Here is an 18,716-nt window from a genome sequence, read left to right as displayed (position 1 = left end):
GAAAAATGATTGTTTTTTCAAAGTGCATTGACTTGGTCCCAAATTTAACGCACTTTAAAAAAAATTCAAAGTGCGCAATTTTTGAAAGTGCTTTATAACACAGCGGGCTTTGTGATCACGTGTTCTGTGACAGCGTGATGGCAGATTCTGTGATGATTTGTTCTGTAACAGTGCGGCGGTGTGTTCTGTGACCGCGCAAGGGCATATTCTGTAATGGCGGGCTTTGTGACGGTGTGTTCTGTGACAGCATGTACTTTGGCATCGCGATGGCATGTTCTGTGAAAGCTTGACAGTGTGTTATGTGACAGCGTGATGGCAGATTCTGTGATGGCATGTTCTGGCAGATTATGTGACGACGTGCTCTGTAACAGCGGACTGACGGCGTGTTCTGTGACAGCGGACTGACGGTGTGCTCTGTGACAGCGGACTGACGGCGTGTTCTGTGACAGCGGACTGACGGCGTGCTCTGTGACAGCGGACTGACGGCGTGTTCTGTGACAGCGGACTGACGGCGTGCTCTGTGACAGCGGACTGATGGCGTGTTCTGTGACAGCGGACTGACGGTGTGCTCTGTGACAGCGGACTGACGGTGTGTTCTGTGATAAAGCTACTACTTGTCTGATACGGTGTGTTGTATACCAATGTGCACTACTGCACTTTCGCAGATGGCCGTATCGGAACATCCTAAATCTGAGATGATAAAATAATTTACAGCCCATTCTACATATTTCGAAGTGAAGTACAAACACATCTTTCAATTTGTTAAATGGGGCGTTGTGAATAAGTGTAGGAGTTGGAGGAGGTTAAAATGAATTATGTCTGGACTGTATGATAGGTGTCTTAATATAGTGTTCACATCGGTTTAAGTTAATTTTTTAAATGAATAAACATAAACAGAGTATGAAATCACAGAGCATCCATTCTTTGAATTCCTAATATCAATTCTTCACCTGTATATGCGTATGCACACTGTATTTGAAATCTTAGGTACTTCATCACCAATCTTTACTATCCCCGTATCTTCATAATCATTTGTACTCTACCTGCGTGGAATAGGATGGAGGTATGCCAATTTCGTATCGCAAGAAGTGACAAAATTTACATAATTCTGGGCAGATAGAGAATTCCTAATTTCAATACTCCCTTTTTCTCAATGTAAGAGATTAAATAGTATTATTATTATTTCAGTCTCGTTTAAAGTCAGCATTTCGCAAATTCTATGGTTGTTATAACAATATAGTTTGCCAATACAATCTATCATTCATCTTCGCTGGCCAGCGAAGATGCCTATCATTGGGTCAAATGCTGTCTGACGTGTTTCATACTGATTGTCTGGCCGTTCTTGGCACACTAATCTTGACTACGGATAACTCCGTTTACCTGATCAAGATATAGTGTTCATGGCGGGTGTGACCGGTCGACAGGGGGCGCTTACTCTCCTGGACACATGATCCCACCTCTGGTGTGTCCAGGAGCCCGTGTTTGCCCAACTATCTGTTTCGTATTGCTGATAAGAGTTATGAGATTGATCACTGTTAATTATCTTTACCTCTCACAATTACAATGGCAAGGTCAGCCAACTTCGGTTAGTCTATCATTCTCAACATATTTTGTATATACTTTTTCATTACATGTATATTATGTATTAGTATATCCTCTGACCTTATTCGTACTTAAATGTATGTTTATCTAATGTACCTCATGTACCATATATAATGTGGTTTGAGTAAATGATCCGAACTTGGATGTAAGGAGTGATGGTATGACGTTAGGACCAACAACTGGAGACATCACTCTTTGAGGGGAAATTAAAACAAACTACAAACAAACACAATAAACTAGACATTTATTCTTTAAATTAATATTGAAAGTTCAACGTGAAAATATTTCATTCTCTTGATTTATTATTAAAGTCATAAAGGTGGCGAAATGACCTTTTGTATGGTAGATATTGGATTACAGTACAGTATAAAACATACACTGGAATGGATTCAACAACTAACACAGATTACATACACAATATACAAAAATATACAAAGTCTCCAAATTATTTCGATGATACATTAGTGGCGACGATCCGTTTGTGCGAGATATATTGTACTTATTGAAAGATGGAATATACAGGTACTGCCAAAAGCTATTCAAATACATGTAGGTATCGCCAACATATTGAATCGGTGATCTTTTTACAGTTAACAAGAGCTGACATTGGAAAACACGCCCACCCAATATATCCAGTAATGCTGTAGTAATCAAAGAAAAAAGTAACATCCAAACGCACCATTATTTGGTCATGAAATGGCTGTGAGGGTATCCTGTCGGCGCCTTCTCTACTATCGGAGAGTATTGATGAAATGTTAGTTCTAAGATGGTTTATTTTAAAATACCAAATTGAAGATAGATTTCTGCTATAAAGTATAACCTTGAGTGTACTTCCTGTCTCACACTTGACATCAACGAAATGGGGAACATGCACACCAAGTTTGATTTTAGATAAAAGCAGAGAATACTGACAATTTTTGGGAACCTGTAAAATGCGAAGTGAAATCTACCGAAACGAAACGAAACAAAAGCAAATCTAACGAAACAGAAGGGAACGAAACAGTTTTACTGTATAACCGAACTCGTTAATTGTAATAAAAATACCATGGACGAGCATCTCGTGGTCCCTGTAAAAGTTATCACATATATTTATTATGTGATCTTTTGGAGTTGGCTGATACATCTTTAAGCAGTCCATCGGTTAGCATCAAACATTGTTTGAAGAAGTCGGTTTCTGAGAAAGTTGAAAACCTGGGAGACGTGTAGCATCTTAATTTTCATTTTTAATTGCTTGGATACGAGTACTTTTTATTGTGGAAAAATTATATAGGTACCATATTATCATGGAGGATCCAGCAATTGAGGATAGGAGGTTGGGGGCGCCTTAAGATCCCCAGTGGGTCCAGGCACGGGCAATTATATCGCTTGGATTCGAATTTACTATTAAAGAGTAATTTAAACACAAGCGATACATCTGCCTGTCGGTCCAGGGGGCGAAACCCCTAGAAGCTCCTGGATTTTAACAGGGCTTCAAATGTCTCCTGTGCAGTCAATTCTACTATTTTCTGTCATTTTTAATGATGTGAAATTATAAAAATAACACAAATTTAAAGGTGTTTTTTTTTAAATATATAATTTCTCCCAATAAAAGTAACTCAATAAAATAAAAGACCTTGTCATTTATTTCTCCGAGAGTGAAAAAATATTATTGATTCTTTTATCAGTTTTTTTTTCTTAACAGGAACATTTGAAAATTAAATTAAATCCGCCACTGATTATATGATTACAATTCGGTTAAGAATAAAACAATAAGTCTCCAAACTTCGTACATGAAAGCTTTATGCTAGATAAGTTTCAATTTCATTGTGTTACACTATCTATTGAAGGCATAGTAAAGTAAAATATTTAAGGTTTGTTGTAATCGTTGACCTCACAAGCCCAAAACATTTATAGTTATTTTTCGTTAATGTTAACTACCTTAGTGTAAAATATGAAAGTTTTACAGACGGACGTACAATGTGATCCTATAGCACGTCCACAGACAGACAGACGGATGTACAATGTGATGCCTATAGCACGTCCACAGAGACAGACGGACGTACAATGTGATGCCTATAGCACGTCCACAGACAGACGGATGTACAATGTGATGCCTATAGCACGTCCACAGACAGACAGACGGACGTACAATGTGATGCCTATAGCACGTCCACAGACAGACAGACGGACGTACAATGTGATGCCTATAGCACGTCCACAGACAGACGGACGGACGTACAATGTGATGCCAATAGCACGTCCACAGACAGACAGACGGACGTACAATGTGATGCCTATAGCACGTCCACAGACAGACAAACGGACGTACAATGTGATGCCTATAGCACGTCCACAGACAGACGGACGGACGTACAATGTGATGCCTATAGCACGTCCACAGACAGACGGATGTACAATGTGATGCCTATAGCACGTCCACAGACAGACGGACGTACAATGTGATGCCTATAGCACGTCCACAGACAGACAGACAGACGTACAATGTAATGCCTATAACACGTCTACGTTTTCAGTGCGAGTCCTTGATTTATAGCTACTAACTCCCTTTGTATAAAATTGGCAAAAATGATGCAAACGGATTGAATTATCACAACAAAAGTGTCGATGGAAAAATGGACAGACCAGCGGACAATATTATCACAATAGGGTGCATGCATCTTAATGCGAAGCCCTAATGAAAGCCGTCAAATGCAATAAACAGACCGAGATATGGATGAGAGACATCAAATACAATCACAGACTATGATACATTGTATCAATAATCGCTAATAAATACAATCACAGCTCATCCGATATCAATGTAAGTCATCACATCACTGACTATTGCATCAATAAACGATGTCAAATGAGGAGTGAAATCTGCAAAGTACATAACAAATAAACAAAAAACCAACGGGAATTTAGTCATTAAAAACTATCCTTTAAAATGTACAGCTAACAATTCTTAAAGCTATAATGTCATGTTAAAATATAATGCAAGACAAACGTAAGCGGGGATCGGGAGCGAGATAATGCCTGCTTAAATCAGTAAGTTAGGGTTACGTCGGACTCTTCACACGGAACACATCGGAGCACAAACTTAGTCTGGTCACACACAGGAGTTCACGAGATCTCCGACACGACTGTCCTCCCAGTAGAGATCTGCGACACCTTCCTACCCACGCCATTATTGAATTTCGTGTTCATACACCGTAAAACAACTTGTCGAAGCTCCTGCACCACCTGAAAACGCGAAAAAAGAATTAAAGTACACACTCTTGGTATTTCAGAACATTCAGAATCGTTCAAAACAATGTTACAGCAACGATTCATATCTAACGTCTTTGAGGAAAACACTTGTGAAATATCGTATCGTGAAATATAGCTAACATGTCGTACATGTTAGCTATATTTGAATCCCGTGGGGGTTTTCGGTCATATGTTAAATGCATATTCGAAAATGTATGACACACATGTCAGAAATACACCTGGATTTAACGCATTGTTTCCCTACATCTTGTGCGTTTCATATGAACACACTTACGCCCTAACGTCTGTCCGAAACAATTCTCATTTCAATTTCACAATACCAACATACATATTCAATTTCAAAAAGATATATAGTCTATGACGTCACGAACTTTAACTTTAAAATATCGAGTGAATAGCTGTAAATGATACACCTGTAACAACGAACAAACGGCACAATGACGAAGTGAATGGTTAGTCACATGTTACCGCTAGGAAATTTTACTGACCCCTACAATATCACATCTTCGCTAGCCAAGAGTTTACGATCTGTTCCGCTTCTCTACAAACCCTTGGCAGATTTAGTTCGATTTTCGTAGCTTTGAGTGATGCCCTCTAGCGGATGGAGAAAACAACCCTGTTTGGATTACATCATGCTTATCCAATGAAAATGCGCGTTTCAGCTACTGTTTAAAAGTTGTTTAGAAATGGCTGCGCTCAGAGAGTAACGCAATAATTATGGTATGCAAATCATTCGAAATATTAATAATAAATTTAACTATCACTTAATTGCATACTTCAAAAAGAAATCAGTGAGAATATTATTTAGAAAATAAACATGTGTGAACCCGTGAAATATATGTAGTCGTTGAGTCTACGTCTAAAAATAACCCTACGTGTGCAAAGTGAATTCCAAATTGAGGAAAATAGCTCTGAAGCAACTGTCTAAATCTAGGGTAGATAGAACATAAAACAACGAATTACAAGAGATGTTTGATATTAAACTTTTGGTATGGTACTGTAGTAAATAAAATGCACTTCTTTACGCAGATACGAGTCTGAACTGCGCACGTGGCATCATGCTTTGGTTTGGATATGTATTTGATACACGGGCGAGTGACAGTTGTAGGTATTTAGATTCCTCTGTTTTGCACGTGATCTAACGTAACACGTTCTCTGATTGAGCAGTGTCCAATCATATGCTGAAAGTTGAGGCTACGAAAATCGCACTAAATCTGCCAATGGTTTGTCGAGAAGTGGAGCGGACCGTAAACCCTCGGCTAGCGAAGATGACAATATGATTGAGGCTCACCAAATGATATATGTTTTAAACAATCAATTTCGACAATTCTGAGAGGTGCAATAAACGTATACAGTCATCACTCTGTACTATTATCACATAGTGTGATATTTTTTTTTATATTGATTCTATAATGAGTACCCGGGACTTGTACTGAGCCATAAAACCCAGACTGAAAAATCCCGGCGAAATGCACCGACATACTCAGTTGTGACGTCACATGATAATGGTTGATGTAAACATGACTGACAATGAGGAAATGTGCTTGCCCTCGGTCCACTTTACCGCGCAAAACCATGGGTAGGTATATTTTCCCGATAATTAGTCAATATATAATTAACATCCGTCACGTAAGAAGCGTGCATGTTTAATGCATATGTGAAACATCAAATCAATATGTTCTCAAATAAATAAAACACCAATAATTGCCTGCATTAGTTCAATTAATGAACAAATTAATGTACGCACAATAAGGAAATTGAGGAGTGCTTTATTTTATTTAAAAACTAATATGTGCAAGGTGAAGATAACGAACAGTGATCAATCTCATAACTCCTATAAACAATACAAAATAGATAGTTTGGCAAACATGGACCCCTGGACACACCAGAGGTGGGACCAGGTGCCTAGGAGGAGTAAGCATCCCCTGTTGACCGGTCACACCCGCTGTGTCTGTAACTCCGTGGAACATATTCCTACTTCCTTTAAGAATTCAGCTATTACGTCAACACATGATTAAAGCGTTGACTAATGGAAGCATTGTTACATACATCAGTGTGCCCATTCCATAAGTAAAATTTATTCGAATTAATAATTTCATAAAATGGATTTTATTTTATTTCATGCGGAAAATAACTGGATTGTTGAGCTCTCTAGCGAAATTCAAGATTGTTTGATTAAATATTGTTTAACGTCCCTCTCGAGAGTATTTCACTCATAAGGAGACGTCACCACTGCCGGTGAAGGGCTGCAAAATTTAGGCCTATGCTCGGCGCTTATGGACTTTGAGCAGGGAGGGATCTTTGTCGTGCCACACCTGCTGTGACACGGGATCTCGGTTTTTGCGGTCTCATCCGAAGGACCGCCCCATTTAGTCGCCTTCTACGACAAGCAAGGGGTACTGAGGACCTATTTTAACCCGGATCCCTACGGGACTGAAATTCAAGACACTTGCTTGTGGCATATCATATAAAACAAAACATTTAATTTTACAAAATGTCTCACGACATACAACCAAAATACATTTATACTGTTTCCAACTCATTTAATGGTGCTCTTTTCAAAAACTGTAAAACAGATAAAAAAAAAGTTGATACAGCCTTATTTTCCTGAATTTAACGTATAAATAGAAAAAAATTTGACCAATGAAACATATTGGTTGCAGTAGTGAGACCCTTTCTAGCACGTGGTTCCCGTCTTACCCGCTTATCGGTGAAACACAGCGTCACGGACAACAGGAAACCCTGGAAAAAAAACCCAGCTGTTTTAAAGATAAACATACAGCTCTTCCTTACCATAGAATAACACGATAATGTTACACATTTTTGTCAATTAATAATGAACAATGAAATTACAAATAAGTTTAAATAGTGCACAGCAATGGCACATGGTTGTCTGGATGCATAGGTCCATGTATGTTTCCATATGAAGCTAGGTCATACAGTGTGCACGATATGGTCCGAACTCAACATTTTGACTACATATGTATTATTGTATGTATAGTCATGAAAATCAGAAGGAGGTCACAGTGACCTATATGTGAGTCACGACACAACCCCCGGTTTGATAATCTTAGGTATCGGTGTGAAAGGTATGATTCAGACACCAAAACGCCAACAGATGGAGGGAAATCCCATACTTCAATACGGCCCGCCAATAGGCAGGCATATGAAAAGGCACGAATTACACATTTAATACATATACACGTATTTGAAAGGCTGTACCTGGAAGGAACTGAAAAACATTTCCGCATACAAATAAGCGGCATCGAGTATAAATGACATGGCCGTGAAGATGATGTATGGGACTCCAAAAAGTGGGATCAGGATACAGATATGCTTTGTCATCTTCCTGCAAATAAAACATGACATGCCACATCGAAACAAGGAATTTGGTGCTCTCTGATGAAAGGTGAAAATGACGAACAGTTATCAATCTCATAACTCCTACAAACAATACAAAATAGATAGTTGGGCAAACACGGACCCCTGGACACACCAGAGGTGGGATCAAGTGCCTAGGAGGAGTAAGCATACCCTGTCGATACTGATTACATGTTTAGGAATTTATGCTCTCAGGTGACGTATTGTAATTGATTGTCGTCCTGGAGTAGGGAATCTGACCCCAGAGTGGGGCCAAACTTAGTATATAGTATTTATGTGCAAGTTCGCTGATACTGTATAAAAACTAAATGCATACTTAGGAATAGCAGAAAAGGATGCACAAGAAATGGTGAATTTCACAACCCAGGGTTATGACTTTAGGATGAGTCCAAATTAGGCATATCTTTTAATGTTAATACATCTATTATATTTTGTAAAGCCTTTCATCAGTGTATGCACTTTTGAAGGGATTGCAGTTTAAGAAGACATCCTGTTTTATACTATTGCTGAACATTAGAATTTAGTTTAAATATTTAGAACAGGATTTTTTGTCTAGATTTCATAGCCCTTGGGAGTAGTGATACTTTTTCACTAGTATTCAGGTGACCGATAAGGCCTGTGGGTCTTTTGTTTTAGTTTCAAGCAGCATACTTTCGCATGGGTGTTACTCCAGTTTACATGTAACGAACTTTCAATCTAATTTATATCGGACTTCTTAGATCCGCGCCGTATACTCGGTATCGCATGTTAACGCATTATGATAATAATGATAAATTCTTTATTTAGACAGGATAGCACAATTAGTACAAACGACTAGTTTACATTGTGGTCCTGTATAAAACATATTCACAGACAGATAAATGAGAGAATAAAAAAAAATAGATAACAATACAAAATATATTCATAAAATATACACACGATATCACTGGGAAAAAATAAACATATACATATCTATATATCACTTTTTGATTAATAATGCTGCAAATATGCTGATTTAAAAGATATATTGATCTAACCGGTTACACTACAAAGTTTAAAAGCACAACATTTGTGTTATGGTTCGGAAAGAATTCGGCCATTATTACGAAGTGTTATTCCTCCTTTAGAGTCGCATGTTAAGAGAGACGTATAGAACGTGATAACGTTTGTAATACACCAAGCTAGGTATCATAATAAAACTGCATCAAGCTTTTGTTGTAATGCTGACTCTTTCATTTTAGTCTACAAAAACCCGCCAAAACATCTATATATTGAAAAACACTCCAAGGTACTGAATGTTTCATTATTGACTTAAGAAGCCTTCTATGTTCAAAAGCGAAATTAATTGGGGGATTCCCATAGGAAATCTAATACTTACAAAAACTATGAAGATTTGTTCAAATACCAAAAGACATACAGGAGAATACTAGTATCACTCCCCAAGTCTAAGAACATCAAAACGACCACAGAATTTGCAAATTGCTGACTTTAAATAAGAATATTGAGGAAGGCTAGTCACAAACAAGGTGATGGTGCAGGGTCTCAACAATCTCGTTTAAAGTCAGCATTTAGCAAATTCTATGGTCGTTACAACGATCTAGTTTGTCAGTAGAATCTATCATTGGGTCAAATGCTGTTTGGCTTGTTAGGCCGTTGTTAGCACACTGAATTTGACTACGGATAACTCCGTTTACCTGATCAAGTTAAAGGGCTCACGGCGAGTGGTACAGGTCGACAGGGGATGCTTACTCCTCATAGGCAACTGATCCCACCTCTGGTATACCCAGGGGTCCGTGTTTGCCTAACTCTCTATTTTGTATTGCTTATAGGAGTTCTGAGATTGATCACTGTTCGTTATCTTCACCTATCACATTTGAAATACCTGTAACATCAACTTAATTGTCAGTAGCCTGCCTCGGGTTTTAAAAAAATGATCATACGCAGAACATGTTCTCGCACATTACATCAGACAAAGAGAGAGATAGAGACTTTATTTGTACATGTAGGTGATAACGGAATATTGCTACACAATTATGGGAAGTTGACAAAAGAAAATTCATTCCGTTTGTCATAAATCTGATTAATCACTTTACTGTTAGAGTGTATGTTCAGTAAAACATCCAAATATGAAACAGATGTGGACGACTCTGGTTTCGTTTATTTTGAGCTCACTGGAATATATCGAATCTACAAATGAATGAAAATGAGCTATTTCGAATACCCACAATCTATGTCAGTCTTCCTAGACAAATGTCTGAGACGAAAACCATAAAATCATCGACCCCTTCGTGTTCCGAACAAAGTACACATCATTACTGGATGAACACCAACACAAAGTGTCCCCAAGTAAAGTATCAAAAGCCACATCAACTGCAGGAAACCAACATGCCTGCTTGGTAATCATGGAACTCAGAAGTGGCCGCGGATCGCATCGTTTTAACATTTATCTTACCTACGAAACAGGCGATTCGGACATCCCTGTACAAAATACAACAGCTGCAAAACCACTCGATAGTAAAAATGGAAAAACTCATTGAGAATAAAACCGAATTCAGAGTTACAGAAGAGGTCAGCAGACCAACTGAAATAAAGACCATACTAAGAGTACAGCTACTGGAGGAAGTCCACATGTCCGCTACATTTCGGGAGTGAGACTGTGCTGACGACATATCACGTGTTCGTAATGTCACTCACAAAATAAAGATCTGTGTTGCCACAGGCACTAGTGTCGGATCACAGAAAGTTAACAAGAGACAGCTATATAACTAATGCTGCTGTATTCCAAACAATTGCAGACAATGGGGAAATATCACGAGGGGCAACTTTGTTTTGAAAGAAATGCAGATACTACATCCCTGGGACTGGAGAGAGGTTGACACAGGTCTGTTGTTAAACTTCGAAGTAGTCTTCTTCTGGGACGCCTGGCGGGAAACTTCGACTGACGACTTCGATAGGTTGTCATGGGATGCTTAGTCCTCCTAGGTACCTGATCCCACCTCTGATATATCCAGGAGTCCGTGTTTGCCCAGCTTTCTATTTTGTATTCCTTATAGGAGTTACGAGATTGATCACTGTTCGATATATTTCACTTTTCACAAGTGGACTTTGTCATCGAGATATTTACACGTTTCTTTTAGGTGCAAGGTTACTTTCCTGCGTGATATCTAATATCGTTCAAGCCATTTACGTTTTCCCAAGTTTGGTTTCTAGATGATACGACGGTGTGGTATTTTAAACTGCTCATTGATATTCATAGCGTACATATCGGCCAGAATCACAATAGGTCAAGAAAGCACACTCTTATTAAATGAAACTATGTTAGATAATTCAAGACACTATAAAATTCTCGTGCCAAAAATGCAGAGCCGACTCATCCACGACTTCCAGCAAGGGGTGGCTGGGGATGGGGTATATACAACACCGTCTTATAAGCTTTAATTCTGAAACTTTAAAGTATGGTAAAACACATCTTCGCTAGCCAAGTGTTTACGATCCGCTCCGCTTCTCTACAACCCTTGGCGTCGTTAGCACGATTTTCGTGACAACAATTTCCTGCATATGATTGGATGCAAGCCAAGTTCCCTGCAGTGAGCGTGTTACGTCAGAACACAGGCAAGACGAAGAAATGTGTAAATAATTAATTTTTGTCTTCAAAACGCTTCCATTTAATCAGATTGTCAGTCTCCATACAACATCGTGGTGTGTAGACTGTGCAATGAGGATTTGCCTTCGAAAAAAAAGTTTATTGATTTTAAATGATTTACATATTAAACAGTGTAACTCACTGAATGCAGCTATTTTTATTTTAACAACACACAAAAGTGTAGTTGAAAAACGCATCTTCATTGGTTGAACATGATGTACACAAAACAGTTTGTTTTCTCTATCCGCTAGAGGACGCCACTCAAAGCTACGAAAATCGTTCTAACGCACCCAAGGTTGAAGAGAAGAGGAGCGGCTCGTAAACCCTTGGCTCGCGAAGATGTGTAAAACAAAATATACTGGCAATGCATCAAATTCACTCATGGATGCCATCGTATTACATCCGAGATCTATGTCGAATGCGCGAGACAATCGAGGAGTTCCGATTGCCACGTGCGTATGTAAATGATGTTAACTCGTTCGTTGTTTATTTATTTAATCAAAACAAACATAGAATTCGTTAATTCATTTCAGACATATTTTTGTCAAAATGTCTGTTAGAACATTAGTTCAAGAATTGCCCTATCATTTATTTTCACGGAAGGTTAAATGCAGTATATCGAAGTCCTTATTCATTTAACCCGAGCTCCTTTTATCCATGCGCGATTAAAATTATTATTATTTCAGTAGACTTCATAAGTCTTTCACCATTATTGTTTGGCTGAAATTTGAGTATATCATACATAACTTTATCAACCATGTTAATAAATGTTAAACTCAATGATAGACATCCACTGCAGTATCTGCTTTCATATACGCAGAGTATCATCTTCTCCAAACAGTTGCAGACCTAAGTCGATGCTTGATTATAAAATATTATAACATTCTTTCACAAACAATGTGTGCGTTCCATTGACATAATATTAATTTTATGTACATGCCATTGATTATATTTCACAAAATATACACTGCCATTCAAACTATACTCAGTTGCGTATAAACTAGGGTGATAGTGAAGCTGTGAATCCGCACAGCGGGACCCCATGCCAAGGAGTAGCTCGCTACGAGAGTCGACTCCAAAATAAATGTAATATTGTAATGAACAAAATGGTGTAAGACTCAAATGATAGATGATATACCAACCTATTACGCATCTGATGAATGTTTCATTTGAAGAAGACAAGGAATATTCAAAGTTCTTGGAATAAGACATTTATATGTTGATGAAACAATTCATTAAAAGTCAGTGATGGCTTTGCTTCCATTCGAACACCTAAACATTCTCGGGAAGCATTGATTAAAATAGAAAAACAGAATATTACGTCATAAGTGCTCGCTATCTGCATATTCTTTAAAAATGCATTAAGGTAGCACGTTAGGTTTGTTTCAAACGATTGTTCTTGTGGTTTTTTTCTTCTGGTGTACTGTTTATTGCGGAACTGAAGGTTAGTACTGATCGTGGAAATGTCGTTGCACGTGTAGTTATCGTAGATTTCCCAGATGAACTTCCAAAATAGATTTTGTTACCGGAGACGCTTAAACAAGAAAACTGTTCATACATCCAAAACTAACGGATTTGTGACATCACGCGCTGAAATTGCACTGTTTTCACGCTGAAGACCAATAGACCAAAATCTGAGTTGTCTTTTGAAAGATTATAATGTTATGATTTTTCTATGACTCTGTGGCTCCGTTTTCAGTTGTGCACTAATGTGTAAAAACTCGCAACGTATTCATAAACTATAACTTTGTTGTTTTCCTTTTAGCCACAAGCAACATTTGTGATAGACATAGGCTTTTTATTTTGTTATCGATATTGATCAGGAAAAATCTTTATACTTATGATATTTTCATTGATAATGATACAAAACACTTGTCAAGTATGAGGTAGAAGTTTTACACTCTTGAAATTAAGTTGTTTCCTGAACAAGAATTGTCCTATCAAAGACTTTGACTAATTATCATTGCTCGTGTATACAGCACACTTTCGATTATATTCCACTCATGCACAGACATCACCAGCTTTAAGTGATGTACCACAAATACCTATGTATCGCGATCAGGACCGTAACAGTGAGGGTTTATTATTGTGTCGACACCTCCCATGTATCGCGATCAGGACCGTAACAGTGAGGGTTTATTATTGTGTCGACACCTCCCATGTATCGCGATCAGGACCGTAACAGTGAGGGTTTATTATTGTGTCGACACCTCCCATGACACGGCACCTCTGTTTTTCAGGTTACATCCGGGACTTTCACTTCTAATGTCGTGCGCTAATAAAATCCACAGGATGTAGCAATTACATAAAAGCAAAATTTTCAAGATAATGAACCATTCCATATGGTTACGTAAGACGCATTATATCAAGTCAACGAGTTCTATCTAGTCTTCCCTTTCATCATATCGCAAAGCCTCTAGATGTGAAAAATAAATGACCTCGTATTTCATCTTCATTTTGCAAAACATATGCTACTTAACATGGTATTTAGGAGATATTAGCTGTCTTACATGTCATTTGTCCTGCTATGATTAGGGATGATAAAATAAATCTGACAGTCATGATCGATAACCGTACATGTTGTTAGTGTGTATCTGACAATGGACGATTTCAGTACATCAAATCTAGTTCTATTACTGCAATTCACTCAAGTAGTTCTATGGATTTGGTGTGGATACTTTTAAAGCGACTACAGGGTAAATTTGAAGTATTTATCTAAACCCTTGTTCTTATGATGGAAATGAAATAAATCTGACATGAAGACAATTTATCAAAAAGTGAATAAGCATGTAATGAACAATCTCATATAAAGAATACAAAATTAGTAGGGCAAACATAAACTTCTGGACACATCAGATGTGGGGTCGGGTGTCTAGGAGGAGTAAGCTTCTCCTATTGACCGATCACACCTGGCGCGAACCACGCATCTTGATCAGGCAAACGAGGCAATCAAAATATGTATGTAAGGCCTAACAATTGATAGAAAACACGTTGTACAGCATTCCCTCCAATGACAGGCTGTATTTACAAATAAGATCACCATAACGACCACAGACTGCGAAATTCTTACTTCTAACGAGTCTGTTGAAACCCCTGTAACAAGACTGCAGTGTTCTGGCGCACATCCGAAATGATTATCGAAACAGATATTGTTCTCGTTGACCAAATATTTTGACTTTTTCAGAACTGATCAACCATGATTCACTGATCGAGATATGGACAAACTTTAGACTTTAATGTTACTCACATACAGATGTCACCAGAAGTGTAAAACATATGATCTATGCTAAGTGTTATGGACCATTGATATGTAGAAATTATATAATTCTTTAGCATGCCAACACCTCATCCGAAAGACCGTATAAAGACATGCGTTTGACGATGGAAGAGTTGCTACAGTGTATAACTTCTTTTCTATTTACATGTTTTAAAAGAGACTAAATACTCGTATAATCCAGTTAATTCAGTCTGTTGTGGCCAGGGCTGCGTTTAAGGTATCACACCGGTAATTGTCCAATCAAAATGAACTTAGTCAACTGTAGTTCCATATATTTAAAGAAATATTTTTTTTCCTTGCGCGATTTTTCTCATTTTCTCTTCTTCTTTTCTCTTAATTTTTGTACCTTTGACTAGGAAATTTTGTGTAAAAAACCAGTTGTATACAAAGGAACTATTTGCTGTTGGTAGCTGAGGCTACTTCCTGAGGTGCACTCCGGCTGTTTACACACATGTGAAAAACACGTGGATTTGAGGGTAGTTATGTTTGCGGGTAATTTATTTTCGAAAATGCCGCGTAGGGTGTTGTTTTTCTGGTGTCGGCAGACGAGATAGGTAACATAGAACGTGTCTGACTGCTTTATTCGGCATCAATTTTGTAAACTGATTTTTAATGATTTTTTCCCCTCTGTAGTAATATATAGTGAAAATAATTACCGGTGTGATACCTTAAGTGGCTGATTTGTGGCATTTTACAATTTCTCGTCTTTTCGTCATTGTAGGGTAAAAAGTAGCTACTGAAAGGTGAAGAAAATGAACAGTTATCAATCTCATGTCTTCTATAAGTATTACAAAGAGAGTTGGGCAAACAAGGACCCCTGGATATATCAGAGGTGAGATTGTCATTTTGTCGTATTTTCGTTATTTCGGGATGCAAGTCGACAAATATCGTTTTGTTGTCTTTTCGCCTCGGAATAACAAAACGACGATGAAGTGTGAAATGGCACAAATTAGCCACCATACCTAGTCCCAAGGCTAGCCGCTACTACATTGTATGTTGAACGCAGCCCTGGTATCGAACCCAGTCCTCCCGTAACAAAGCGAGCTTTCTGCCGACTGAGCAACAGTTATGACCAAATTGAACCACGTTTCCGTTGCAAAGGTCCAATGTGCGAACCAAATCTATGTAAAAAGTCTATAAACTGTGGCGTATGAAGAACACTGAAAACTGTTAAACGCGATAAACCAGGTTCTGTGAGTACGATTTGTCGGTGTGAGATTTTTTTTTCAAACAACACCACGAAAGAGTCCCATGAAAGAAAATCAAAGTTTCCTATATACATTTATATTCACTGTGTGTTTTCTAATGCTGATTTGTTTTGACATCCATTGTTTGTCATTTGCAACAATAGACGCATTGTTTCAATCTAAAAATGTAATTAAATCCGGTTTATCCGGTCTGTTTGCGTATGATTATATAATATATTCCATGAACTACTCTTTAACGAAATAAACAAGCAAATGGGTTTGAGAAATATGCAGTGACAAGTATCAATTATTCATTCATGTTATGATGGTTTATTTTAAGATTATAGACTTTGGCCTTCTTGGATTATTTCAAATATGGAAACCATTGCCAATAATGGAGACAAGTCAAGGTCAAGTGATTTTCAGCTGTTACGTTTCAGTGACTTTCAGGTTCATATCATCTATATTGTACGTACTTGAAAGTGTTTATATTACTAGTATATAAAAATAATACAGAAAATATGAATAATAATAATGTTGCTCTTTGGTTTGTTCAACGGGATATGAGATATGACGGTTGCAAACATTGCAGAAAAAGTTTGCATTCTGCAGTGTTTTGTGACCCTCATTTTCCGTTTATCACCAAAGATTGAAATACTAGTATACTGAACCAAACAATCGCACGTTAAATATGCCGAAAAAGCTGAGGTAGATAAAGATAATTGAGCCAGTGTGTGAGAAAAGGGGTCTTATGACAAATATCATTAAAAGAGATTTTTATTGATTTAAAGAGAAAAATATGAGGAATCAGAAAGTACCAAAATCATTATTCTGTCTTATTGATTTACACTTAAAGTTCAATGTTGAAAATATGTCTTTGAATACCATGACGGCAAAATTGGTTGTGTATGCAAGGTGAAGACAACGAACAGTGATCAATCTCATAACTCCTATAAGCAATACAAAATAGATAGTTGGGCAAACACGGACCCCTGGACAACCAGAGGTGGGATCAGGTGCCTAGGAGGAGTAAGCATCCCCTGTTGACCGGTCGCACCCGCCGTGAGCCCTATATCCTGATCAGGTAAACGGAGTTATCCGCAGTCAAAATCAGTGTGCCAAGAACGGCTTAACAATCGGTATGAAACACGTCATACAGCATTTGACCCAATGCGAGGTTGTACTGACGAAGTAGATCGTTATAACGATCATAGAATTTGCGAAATGCTGACTTCAATCGAGACTGTTGAAATCCTTGTACCATCAACTTGTTTGTCAGTAGCTTACCTCGATTTAAAAACTGACTATACGCAGAACAAGCTCTTGCATATCGAATCAGTTGATATATATAAACACCATATGCAGGTGATAATGAAATATTGCTACATAAATATGGGAAGTTGACGATGGAGAAGCTGAATTCATCCCGTTTGTCATACAGTTGAGTTGTAAGTTTGCCGTTAATGTCTACTTTCAATAAAATATCTAAGTATGAAGCAGAAGTGGTGAAATCCCTGTACCATCAACTTGCTTGTCAGTAGCTTACCTCGATTTAAAAACTGACTATACACAGAACAAGCTCTTGCATATCGAATCAGTTGAGATATATAAACACCATATGCAGGTGATAATGGAATATTGCTACATAAATATGGGAAGTTGTATATTTTGACATCGAAAAATTGTAAGTCAAAACGTTATATTATAATTATTTATTAACGACTATTATAGAATTTATGGAATGTCATAAAATTTTATTCATGCATTTTCATATCTAAATTTATCAATATTATATTGTCCGCTAATTGCATGATAAAACTTTTTGATAAATCAGTATACCTGACGTTTCTTTTGCAGTTATAGAAAATAAACCTTGGGACCTCTACTCAAGACGATTTATGAAATTTGCCATCAAAGACGATATAACAGAAGAGAGCGTTACATATACTGTCATTTCGAGACCTCATTCTTACTTACAAAACAGTGCTTCTGTTGTGGTTTGGTGTTCTTGTCGAGCAATTTTTTCTTACTCTTCCGTACATAAACTTAACAATCCTGATGAAATACACCACGTTAGCCTGAAATTAGAATATCTATTTTAACGACCATTGATTTATGACAGTCATCAAAGACGATAAAGTGAAGAACACGAAAAATAAATTCCACTAATGATTAACATACGAGATTCATGAGTATGATAGGAGCTCTGTATAACCATACCGTCCATAGCTTGGGATTTGTGTTCCAACATCTGGTAAAAAAAAAAATGTGAGAAGAAATTAGAATTTCATGATCAGTCGTGTATCGGTAGCAATAAAGTATCTTTCATTAGAACTTTATATATCATCAGCTGTAAGAAAGTTAACTTTGATTCGAAAGATAATTCAGGAGACACTCA

The 18,716-nt window shown here is 37.6% G+C and overlaps 1 protein-coding gene across 2 annotated transcripts in view; it reads right to left on the bottom strand.

Annotated features, from left to right (window-relative positions):
* Positions 1-1,829: 1,829 nt before the first annotated feature.
* LOC125646136 (parathyroid hormone/parathyroid hormone-related peptide receptor-like) overlaps positions 1,830-18,716 on the bottom strand; it is a 57,145-nt gene continuing 40,258 nt past the window's right edge. Inside the window, exons 9-13 of one of the 2 annotated variants that reach the window (XM_048872297.2) lie at positions 18,539-18,569; positions 18,296-18,396; positions 8,074-8,200; positions 7,552-7,593; positions 1,830-4,824 (exon numbers count right to left, since the gene is read on the bottom strand). In XM_048872297.2, coding sequence (XP_048728254.2) covers positions 4,705-4,824; positions 7,552-7,593; positions 8,074-8,200; positions 18,296-18,396; positions 18,539-18,569 — 421 coding nt within the window. In that variant the 3' untranslated portion in view covers positions 1,830-4,704. Of the gene's footprint in view, positions 4,825-7,551; positions 7,594-8,073; positions 8,201-18,295; positions 18,397-18,499; positions 18,570-18,716 lie in introns of both variants that reach the window. The other variant, XM_048872296.2, reaches the window with a different exon arrangement.

This window comes from Ostrea edulis, chromosome 6 (assembly GCF_947568905.1).
Source record: "Ostrea edulis chromosome 6, xbOstEdul1.1, whole genome shotgun sequence".
NCBI classification, from domain to species: domain Eukaryota; kingdom Metazoa; phylum Mollusca; class Bivalvia; order Ostreida; family Ostreidae; genus Ostrea; species Ostrea edulis.
The sequence above is the reverse complement of the archived record's forward strand: the minus strand, read 5'-3'. Positions and strand labels throughout refer to the sequence as shown.